Source organism: Diuraphis noxia, unplaced genomic scaffold, assembly GCF_037042655.1.
Source record: "Diuraphis noxia isolate RWA-SAM2 unplaced genomic scaffold, SU_Dnox_SAM2 contig0001, whole genome shotgun sequence".
Lineage (NCBI taxonomy): Eukaryota > Metazoa > Arthropoda > Insecta > Hemiptera > Aphididae > Diuraphis > Diuraphis noxia.
The window spans coordinates 53,439,934-53,452,070 of record NW_028301711.1 but is presented as its reverse complement, the minus strand read 5'-3'; the positions used below and the strand labels follow the sequence as shown (position 1 = coordinate 53,452,070).

Here is a 12,137-nt window from a genome sequence, read left to right as displayed (position 1 = left end):
TTGAGTAGGACATAGATAATCAACTAAATGTTTACCAAATGCTCCTTTCACTCCATAATGTTATAATATCACTCTTAGTATCTTTTTTTATTATTAATTTTGCTTGTTCATAATGAAATTGCAATTTTTTTGTACAATAATTTATTTGGAAGTATCTTAAAAGGACGTTACACCCGCATGTGTTTGTCCCCGTCTTCCATGTACATAACATAGCAAATTTTACGTTCAGCAGATCAATTTTAGCTCTGTTAGCTTAAAATTCAGAGTGAGCTGACCTCTTATAAAAATTAAAGATAACACTATTATGGAAAGCTTTTCATAGGCTTTTTATTATATTTTAATTTTAAAGCAAGTTATGAGTATTTTAAGATATACAAACAATTTACAATTTTAAAATATTCATAACTCACTTTAAAATTAAAATATAATAAAAAGTCTATGAGAAGCTCTCCATAATAATGTTACCTTTAATTTTTATAAGAGGTCAACTCACTCTAAATTGTTAACTAACAGAACTAAACGTGATCTGCTGAACGTAAAATTTGCTATGTTACTCACTTGTAAGACAATTAGCATCCTGTGTAGCATCTTCTAAGTTTTCTATAGTTTTATGCCATGCTACCCTAACAACCTTTTTTGTACGAACAGATTCTTAAGATAAAATGTTGTATTTCTATAGGTCACAGATAATAATTCGACGTCTCAGTTCAAAACTGCAATAACTCAAAAATACTATTATTGAGATATAACAGTTTTAAAAAACCTAATATTTTAGAATCACCATACATAATTTTTGATTATAAATAGAATATTCAAATTTGGAATGCACTTGTTACTATATAAGTAAATCCTAATTATAATATAAATTTTAAGTATCATTCATTTAAAAAGTGTACTTAAGCACATATATCAGTATTGAATCAAAATATTACAAACATTTTGAAATAACTAGACATATTGCATTATTGAACTAAAATTCTACCTAAATACATGCAACAACTAGACTTATTTCATTATTGAACTGAAATACTAATTACTATCCACATAAATTGATATATTGCATAAATTAACTAGGATGATAAATTATAAACTAGATAGGTATTTTATAAATAAAAAATATTTTTAAGTATTCAAAATTTAAAATAACAACCAATTTACTATAAAAGTAAAAACATAATAATATAATCTATGAAATAAAAAATAAATTGTATCTTATAACTATATCTTTGTAATTATAAGTAACATAATTATAAACAAATTTATATTTACATTGTATATTATTATCATACACATTTCTGGATTAGTCACTTAAGTCATTCTCATAGTTGTTATTGTCTATAGATGATGATTTTAAGTTTTCATAAAATGCCCAATGACTTTTTGGAATTGCATTACAATGACAAAGAGATAAAAGATCTTTTTTCTTAGCATCACTAATTGTACCAGATGTAGTCAATGTTCTAAACTCTGGGATATTGAAATCAATTGATTTTCTTTTCATTTGTCGTACGTTAATATTTTTAAAAGTTTTTTCATTGTAGCTTGTCTTATACTTCAATATTGTAGGAGTATCTTTTTCTTTTTCAAAAATTTTGATTGAATTCCACAACACTTTATCACCATCTTCATTTATATTATAATTATTACCTAGGTCTGTTGATAGTTTTTTCAAATCATAAAATTCCTCTTTTTGTACTTCATTTACTATATAAGGTTTTCCATTTTTTTTGGCACATTTAATTATACTCACCCATTGAGATGATTCATAAATTGGACCACCCTTAAGTATTCTTTGAGCCTCGCTTTCTATTCTTGCGTGCATTGAATCTCCTTCGTTTTGAGTATGACCCACTGTAAGGAACTTTATAGCAATTGATGGAATTATAGAGTTATAACATAGTACATTAATATTGACACTACATATTTATTTTTATTTTTTCCTCCACAATTATCACAGTAATACACAATTTTTTTCCCTTTATTTTCTTGTTTTTTTATAAACTGATACAGACATGATCCAATTTCACATGAACCTCTGTTACCCATTTCTTCATGCCAAAAATAACAAGTCCCTTCATTATCAATATTATATATAATTAAAATATTTTTATTCATGGTATCAACTCAGAAATTACAAACATTTTTCAGTTCAATAACGCAATATTATGTCTAGTTATTTCACTTTTGAAGTAACCATGCCATTATGAAACTACTGGTTCTAGATTGAAATAAACGACCTCTAGAGGTGAATAATTGAACTAAAAGTTATTGCGTTATAGAATTGAAATCGTCCTAATTTTGCGAATAATATCACGTAGATAACTCACTTTTGAATTTTTTTTTGAAATATTGAAGTTTTGAACTGAGGCAACGAATTATGTTGAACGTTTATCACTATACTATTAATCCATATTGAAAGACAGACTCCTAATGCTTGGTGGGAAATGGTGTGCATAGTGTCAGTTAGCAATATTTCATTTTATTTGAAAAATGTGTAGTAAATATTGATATGAATATCCCAGTAAGAAGTTTCTATCTTTATAATATAAACCTACATAATACACTTTATTTACTCATAATGTCTTTTAACGATTGAAACATATCAAAAGGTTATCATTTCTAGAATTGATCTTGATTTCATTGATTGAAAATATAGGTAGATTTCTAAAGGAAAAAGTTATAAAAACAATATTACTTATATTCACAGACAACTTTCCATTTTTTCTATTTTTAAATCATTAAACATTTTTTTACTCTTCATTATGCTCAGATTTTAACATTTTCTCTTGTGTTACTAGAGTGGAGAGCAGAGAGATATCATCTGCATAAGTAAATACTAATCCATTTGGTTTAATATTTTATAAGTAATTTATATATATAATGGCATGAATAATACAGGTCCTTAGGCCTTAGGCACTACCTCAGCGTACGCCATATTTAATATTTTTCTCTCTACTTTGTACTCCATTTATAGTAACCACTTGTTTTCTATTTTCCAAGTGACTTGTGAATCATTCTACCAAAGTAAACTTTCATTTCCTATACCAAAATTATACAAATGTTCTTTATTATAATATTACCAACAACAGTATCAAAAGCCTTAGCTAGATTTAAAAAAACTGCAACTACTAGGGATGGTTATAAAATCCAAATATCTGAATTATCCGAATATCTGGATATCCAAATCCGTATTTGAATCAAATTCTTATCAGGATTTATGGATTTGATAAGCTAAGCGCAAAACATCACTGGTACTTAAAATGCGTTTGAAATTTTGCATACCTTTGTCTGAAAATTATATTATAAAATTAAAATATTATTAGTATATAAAAATGAGTCATTGAACAGCAAAATCGAGTTGAATAATCCGAATACTCCGGATTATCCGTGAAATCCAGATTTGACAAATCCGAATATGCCTACCACTAGCAACCTTTTCATTGTTATCAAGTTTCTTGTAGATAAACTGAGTTGTAAAATAAAGGCCCAGTAGTACTTAGATCTGGTTTAAAACCAAATTGGTTTTTAGATATATATGTAAGTTCATTCTGTTCTAAGAAAATGTTAAATTTGCCTTAAATTATTTTTCAAAGTTTCAGAGTATAAGAGTTGGCCCATAATTAAATACATCTTCCAAGTTTCTTGCTTTAAATAAAGGTCTTACAATAAATTTAAATATATAAACTTAAGACTCAATAATAAAATATGTGACTAACTTTAATAGTCTAACAGCAATTTTATTGAAGCAAGAAGCAGTTTTCTGGATTTTCTATCAGTTACCCATATAAAGATATAATTAAAAAAAATTTACTGTGATTAATTTGATTATCGCTTTCCAATTTAAATACACAACCTGCCTTGTGATTCATTGTTATATAAATTATTTTATCCGTTTCCTAATTTTTTTAGGTATAATGCTACAGACAATGTGAAATTTGTTTGTATTTGTAATTCAAATTGCCTATAACATATTATAATTCTAATATTATAAAACTGTCTTTGGTTGTGTTGTTGTCATTACCTATTAGTACATTTGTTAAACATTGAACTATTATAGATTCTGAGTGGAGCAATAAATGTATTGATTTTACAATGTGTGTGTGTTTTTTTTGTGTCTGTGTAGACAACAGGTAGTCGAAATAAAGCTTCGATTTTCAACTTCAGTAGTTTTTTCAGGTGGGAAATTGAATCTAGTTGGTGCATTGGAAAGGTCAAAATTTTAAATTCTTAGTAGTTTTCAAAAACGCTGGGAAAACAAAAAAAAATTGAGGAAAAACGGGAAAACACTCATTTTTTTTTCTTTAAATGTCAATAAAATTTTATTTGTTTGGTGAAAAAGCTTGAAAATTTAGTACAAGGATCCTAGTATATTGTTACAATGGAATTTAAAAAAAATTAAATATACATAGTCATATTTTTTTTTATACACATTTAAAGTTTGAATTTTAAAAAAATACGTAAAAATCACGAAAATTTTGCAAATTATTTTAAATTAAAAATTCATTAAAATGTATTTATTTAAATCTATAATTTCAAAACTCAGTATAAGATTTTCAATAAGTTTTTACTTTTATCAAATAAATGTTTACCAGAAAGTTAAATTAAATGTTTTTAAGCGTTAAAATTTCAAATTCTTACAACAGGATTTTCACTAAATTTCTCTTGTATACACCGATTTTCTTTTTTTGTTGTTATTTAAGAATGAATAACTATATAAATATAAAATTTTTGACATGTTTATTTTATCGATTCCTATACTTGATAACATTTTCAAAATACTTTAATTCTTTGTTAGCTATTTATAGAAATTTGAAATTTTCTTAGTTTTTAGATTCTGAGAGGACTGATGAATGTATTGATTTTATAATGATATGTATGTGTGTGTGTGTGTTTGTGTTTGTGTTTTTTGTGTGTCTATCTACATGATAAGTTGTCGAAATAATGCTTCTATTTTCAACTTCAGTTACAGAAAATAAATCTATTTGGTGCATTTGAAAATTTTAAGTTCCCGGGAAAAGCCCCGTGAAAAAAAAAATAAAGAAAGATAGTAGTTTGGGTTAGGTTTTTGAGAAAATTGACTTTAGATATTAGCATAACCCTTAGAAATGTACCGTAGATACATGACATTTTTACTGAATGTTTATACTGACATTTTCTATACTTGATAAAATTTTCAAAATATTTCAACTTTTTTTTAAGTAATTTTATAGACATTTGATATTTTTTGTTTTTTATGCAATAAAAGTCAATTATTCTGAAAATTTAAGATAAATGCCCTTTCATATTGACTATTTTTGTTTCTGTGGTACACCATTTTTGGCAATATTATGATATTAGGCCTCTTTAAATATTCATTGAGTTGAACATAGTATAGTTTGTATAAGCATATTGGTAAAAATGTATATACGTTTTTCAATTATTTATCAATTATCAATATATGATATAATCCCAATAAATTTTGATAGATACTATGATTTATGAAGAAATAGATTACTATATATAAATTATTAATTATAGGTCCCACGTATAATGTGGAAAGATCTGAAAAACTGTCAAAGACGATGTTTCAATTATTTATTTGAAAAATTCAAGCAATTTTATTTACCTGCTATTTTTCCTGATTATTCAACAGCTACTAATGTTTACAAACAAACAACAGGTAAGCATAAATCAAATTTTAATCATTAAACTAACCTGTTGTATATAGTTGAAATTTAAAATGTTATAATTCCTTTTGTTTACAGATTTACCAGATTGTTCTAATCAAAGCAGAAATGATACTAATAGTAGTTGTCGAGTATGTGTGATTAAATGGCTTGCTGGATATACTCAAGACATTAAACAAAAACACTACCCAAATATTCCTTTGATATCGAAATATATTGGGTATATAAAAATATTAAAATAAATTATTTGTTGATTGTAACATTAAGTAGACGTGACATATACAAAATATTCTTAATTTTACAATTAATTCCAATTTTGTGTTGTTAGGTTTAGTAATAATGTGATTAACCTAGTTCTAATTATAAAATTTAAATGTTAAAACAATAAATATTATTGAAAACAAATCTAACATTATAATAATGTTTGGTTGTTGGTCAATTTATACTAAAACTAAAGCTAACAATGTATAATTGAAACTAGTTAATTTGTCACATTTGTAAGAGGATGATTACGTCATGATTTGTTGTCACATTATGTGTATTGTCCTCAGAATTTGTTCCGTAATAATAATAAATTTAATTAGTTAAAAATTACCTGATTTAAAATCTAAATTATCATAAAGCATTCTAAATACAAATTATGTTTTACTAATTTTTCAGTTAAAAATAAATATTTGTTACAGAGACAAAGCCCAATTAGTAGCTTTTGAAATTGTCAGGGATACTTTGTACAAATCAAGAGAAAATGTGAATCTAATTCATGAAATATTTCGTCAGGCATTTTTATTGAATTTTAGTTGGGCTATAGCAATTAGGAGAACTATTGCTGTGTACAAAGATTGGATTCAACTAAGTGTATGTATATTTAAAATAATGAATAATAGTATGTGTAATTATAGCTACATTATTTAAAACAATTTAACCTCCATACAGGTGTCTCAACAACCTCCTTTCATGTTGGATCCAGAAGGAACAAATGTACAAATATCTGGTTTAGATGTAAGTTGAATAATTGTCAATTATTTAGATTTAAATAGTAAACACTTTTTCATATTTTATCTAGCATAATGCAGAAGAAATTCCACCCGTTAAATATGAACCAAAATATGGCGATATTAGAGCAGGATTCCAGGTAATTTTTTAATTATTATATATTGATATTCCTACAAAATGAATGTATTATTCTCATGATTAAAAATGTAATTTTTAAATTATATTCCAGAATGTCATTCAATTATTTATGACAAATGCATTACATGTATTTGTGGCCCAAAGTGGTACTGAGTATCCAATGTTGTTAGAAGAACAAGTAGACACCTGCAAACGAGTTTTGAATATTTATAGATATATGGTCATGCATACATACATGTCTTTAAAAACTTGGTAAGGTATTTTGCTTATTTCTTTTAACTTATGTTATTGTATATTATTATTTATTATATTTTTAATACATTTCAACTTAAAAGTTTGTAATATGACTACATAATAACATAAAATATGTATTGTCTTGCTGAATATTATTATCACCTAAAATTGTAAATGTAGCCTTTTATTTTATGTTACTCGAAAAATGATTATTTATATAAGATATCAAATAGGTAAAGTTTTCTATCATGAAAATTTTACCTCAAATAGTGGGTACATATGAAAAATTACATAGGTATTGAAAAACCATATCTTTCATTCAATACATTTATATAATAAGGTTTATCATTGCGTTTGAAATTAACCGTTTAATATACTTTCCACAACTAATGACATATACATTTTGTTAATTAGTCACTATGTCAAATGGAATTTAAACAAAAAGGTCAATTAGCTTAAAATTAACCGAAAATTGATTGTTTGATATAAAATTTTCAAAGTTATATATCTTTAATTGTAGACTTAAACTGCAGAATTATGATAGATATAGACATTTAAATTTAAACAAGGATTTTACAGTATTATTTAAACAGAAATGAAGAATATAATATTTCATTTTAGTTTATTATATTATTTTTAATCTCTAAAATCATAACTTTTTACCTTTATACTTGTAAATATTTTTCCAATATAATTTTACTAAAGTAATACTTGTAATATTATCACAACCGTATTAAAATTCAACTAACTAGATATTTGAGATTCACTAAATAAAAAATGTATTTACAAGAAATTAACTCTATAAAATCAACAAACTTTCAACAAATCTTTTAGTGAACTGACTGAATTTGTTTGTTTGTTGCAAATATTAAGTTTATAATAGAAAATACAACCATAATAAACCTCTGTTTAATATATAGATTTTATAATAAAGTATAGCATAGGTTGGGTGTTTTTCAAAGTTATAGTATCAATTCTAAATAGCAGAGAAATAACCAGATTTATATCAAAGATGTTTTTTTCGAATAATTAATAAAAATTATTATCTTTTATTTTTACAGGGAGCAATTGCTAAATGTTCTGTTAAGGATAACTACGCTTGTTTTGAATAAAAAACCACCCAGGCGAAAAGAAGATACTTTATCCGGAAAGTTAGCCCCAGCAATATTTCAGGTAAAAATAGTAGCAATTTAGAAAATTTCATACTCACATGTGTTATCTCTGTTTAACACATGTGTAACATATTAAATCTACTTACAATATTCTTACTGCAATTGATTTATAATTAATATTAGAGTGAATTTAATTATAATAAAATTTTTAGTCTATAATATAATATAAACTGTGCTTGAGCAAAGAGTTCTTTTTCTTCATATTTTAATTTTAAAATTAGTTATACTCAATAATGAATTACTTAAGTACTTATAATTCATTTGAAAATCAACTATCCGCTTATGCACAGTTTATATTATATCATACACTACAAATTTGACTATAGATAAATTCACTCTAATATTAATTATAAATAAACTTCGGTACAAATATAGTATGTGAATTCAATAGTGAAAATCTTTGTGAGTGACAAAGACAACACATGTGGCTATGGTGTCCTCTTAAGGTATCTTTGGTATAATAATACTTAAAAGCTAACAATTAAATTTAATAAAGTTGTCTTTTTCATGGCAATTTTTTTTTTTACAATGTATAGGTATAATACATATTGCTTCTTATATATTTAATTATTTATAAATGCTAAAAAAGGCAAGTTGTTATAAATTTTTGATTATCTTGAATTAAAAATTTCTTTAGGCATAAAAATTTAAGTATTTTGGTAGTCGTCCTTGCTGGATATTCAAAACATGCAACGTTTTCAGGTATTTTCATTTAAGATGTTATTGTCAAATAAATGTTACCAGCATGAAAGTTTTTGTTTGGTATAAATTAAGAGATAAATTCATAATTTATATTTAATTAATTTACTTTAGTAAAGTAACTTTACCATATGCATTATTTCCTTTTTACAACTATTATTTTTATTATTACCACAAAATCCTGGTTATAATAATATCATATAACCTATTAATAAATTAATTTATCTAAACTAACTGAATTGGTTTTTAGTTTTATGAAACACCATATTTTCTAACAAATTTGCCTGTAAATGTAGCATGACATTTAATATTTATATAAATATATGGTTTTTATGTATTCAAATACTATTGCAGTATGAATTTAATGATATGATATTGGTATAAGAGAAATTGGCATTATAAACAATCAACATGCTCTTAGCCACGTTAATGTGTGTAACTTTTCTTAAGATATGAGTGAATGCTTTTAAATCTGAACAAATTACATGTATGCAGTATTATAATCACTATGATAAAAAGGTATCAACTATATTTGTATCAGGATATATTTATTGGGTTTTGTTTTTTATAATATTTAAAAAAATGTTTAGCTTATTAATTTACTTTTACTATGTATATTATACATTGTATAGTATACATCATAATTATGGTTTATGATATATTGTTCATACTTAGAATGTCATAACTCTCAACTATCTATATACTTTTAAATGAAATAATAATTTAGTTTTTTTAAGTTTAATCTTATATCTTTTTAAATGCTATGCATTTACATGCATGTATGTAAGATTATATGTGGAACAATTTCAAACCTGAGCATGTTTGTGCCAACTGTTAAGCAATTCTAATATTAATTAACTTTTTTTCAATATAGACTTTGATTGTAACTTGGATAAAAGCGAATTTAAATGTACCTATTTCTGAGAAATTATGGGATCAGTTTCTATCAGTACTTTGTTCACTTACTCAATGGGAAGAACTCATAAGGGAATGGTCGGTAAGTAATTTTTTTTATGTAATTGTATTTTACTACTATTACTATATATTATAATTATTTTAAAAATATATTAATCTTGTACTCTTAGTGCATTGATGCTTAGTTATATTTATTGATAATAATAAAAATAATTTTTATTATCACTCTTAATTTAAAATTAACTACCATATTTTTTAAATTAGAAATTTTAATAATTTAGATCATATAGGTTTCAAACTTGTCATTTTAGAAAATGTTTGAACTTTGGTGATCCTCAACGCACTTATAAAATTTTTTTTGTCATTGCAATAATTTTTAGTTTGTTAAAAATTTGGATAATGATCTAAGATAAACCTAAATTCGTGCATTAAAGTATATTGTAAAATATAGTCAAAAAGTACTGTATCATATTATACTTGCTATATGGCTATATATTAAATCATTTTATATAAAAGAATGTTCTGGGCAGAGATGGATTACCCTATATTTCTAAGGGCATTTTATTATACAATATTTTTTACTGTTATAAGTAATTAATTTTTCTGTTTTTAATAAAGTAGATTAATTTAGAGTTAATTTTTTATGGAATTAAATATTTTTAATTATAATTAACTAATAACTTATTACTTAAAACTCTATTCTGGCATACAATGTAATAGTCTAAATCAGCCTTTCTCAAACTTTTTTCTTTCATATACCCCTTGACCACTCACCACTATTTTAGGGGGGAGACATACTACTTGCATCCGATAATATTATCAGTAAGTTAGTTGCGTCACACTAACCTATCAATAAGTTAATAAAAAACACATTTTAATTTAATTTTTTTACTAATTTTAATTTTACAATTCTTATTTTTTACAATTTGTTATAATAATAAAATTCATATTTTTACATTTTGGCATGATAAAAAATTCATGTATTCAGTTCAAATAGTGAGATTTATTATACAGTATAGTTTATGAACTATTGATTTTAGTGACACGATGATATCGACTTTAAGTGATTTTAGTAGTAAATATTGATAATAATTATATAGGTAGCCGACTTGTGTCCCCAAAACCGGACACAAGTTACTGGTCAAATTTACTACCTGTAAAATATACCTTTTTTTGGGGACGCAAGTAACATGCAGCCTTTTAGGGATCTCTAAAAATCAAATTGTCTGATATTTTCACATAAGATAGATACATTAATGAAGTAAGTTTAATAATAAAAACTTTAGAGATATTTATTTATTTTGATCAACATGTGCAATACATTTTACTTATATTGCTTCCAAAAATCTCAATGTTTAAGATTTTTTTTTTAATTGTTGCACCAAATTAATGTGTCTTTAAATGTTAAATTTAAAAAAAAATCTCTTCCATTGTAATACAATAGTACCATCTTACCAATATGTTCATAGCTCTGATTCATACTCCAATCAAAATCTAAATCATAATGAGTTTATTCATAAATATTTTATTATTCTTTTTTGTATGTATAATTTTGTGTTTTAAGACTCACATTTTACATAACATTAGAATGTACATTTACTTAATTGTATTCTAATGTTAACAAACAATGTATTTGTTTATAAAGTATACATTTCAAAGTTAAACAGAAGTTTGAGAAATTATTATTTAAATTGTATTTAAATATTGTTCATAGCATATTTTACCTTTTTCCATTCTTTTTTCTTTAAAAATTTTACTAAGTCATATAGTTTTAAATATATCTTGATTACAATGTATATGAGAATAAATATATGAACTTAATTTGTTTGCAATTTAATTCAAACAATATGAACATATGTATAATTAATAATTTAATATAAACTATTTTATAATTGTACTGTGTTTGATGCATGGCGAAAAAATGATTATTTATAATTACATAATTGCTTCATAGATCAATTAATAATAATAACTTATTATAATTATAAATATTCTTCTTTGTCTGATCATTTAAACCTCAATTAACCAAATAAGTTTAGTTAAAAGGCTGAAGGCTTTTTTTCAAAACATATTTCTTTTTAAAAAGGTAATAATTATTTTTAATTTATGCTTTTATCCAGAATTTATTATTTATTATATAAATAATATGTTCTTTATTTTATATGATTTGAAAATGGCTATAATAATAATAATTAATAATAAAATGACATTGGTGATGGGTTAATCAAAATTATCTAACCTATATTCAATTAATTTTAATTTTTTTATTATTTATAAAAATGTTTTTTTTTTGTTTTTTTATGGGCATATTATGTTTTTC

At 24.1% G+C, this 12,137-nt stretch overlaps 1 protein-coding gene across 4 annotated transcripts in view; it reads left to right on the top strand.

Annotated features, from left to right (window-relative positions):
- Nucleotides 1-12,137, top strand: part of LOC107162218 (putative Rho GTPase-activating protein CG5521) — a 34,179-nt gene that overhangs the window by 2,616 nt on the left and 19,426 nt on the right. For all 4 annotated transcript variants that reach the window (XR_016189671.1, XM_089217073.1, XM_089217072.1 and 1 more), the window contains exons 6-13: nucleotides 5,518-5,659; nucleotides 5,745-5,886; nucleotides 6,350-6,521; nucleotides 6,600-6,665; nucleotides 6,730-6,798; nucleotides 6,889-7,049; nucleotides 8,093-8,204; nucleotides 9,777-9,899. Coding sequence is in view for 3 of the 4 variants with exons in the window: in XM_089217073.1 (XP_089073199.1) it covers nucleotides 5,518-5,659; nucleotides 5,745-5,886; nucleotides 6,350-6,521; nucleotides 6,600-6,665; nucleotides 6,730-6,798; nucleotides 6,889-7,049; nucleotides 8,093-8,204; nucleotides 9,777-9,899 (987 nt within the window). In the remaining variant the exon portion in view is untranslated. The remainder of the gene's footprint in view (nucleotides 1-5,517; nucleotides 5,660-5,744; nucleotides 5,887-6,349; nucleotides 6,522-6,599; nucleotides 6,666-6,729; nucleotides 6,799-6,888; nucleotides 7,050-8,092; nucleotides 8,205-9,776; nucleotides 9,900-12,137) is intronic.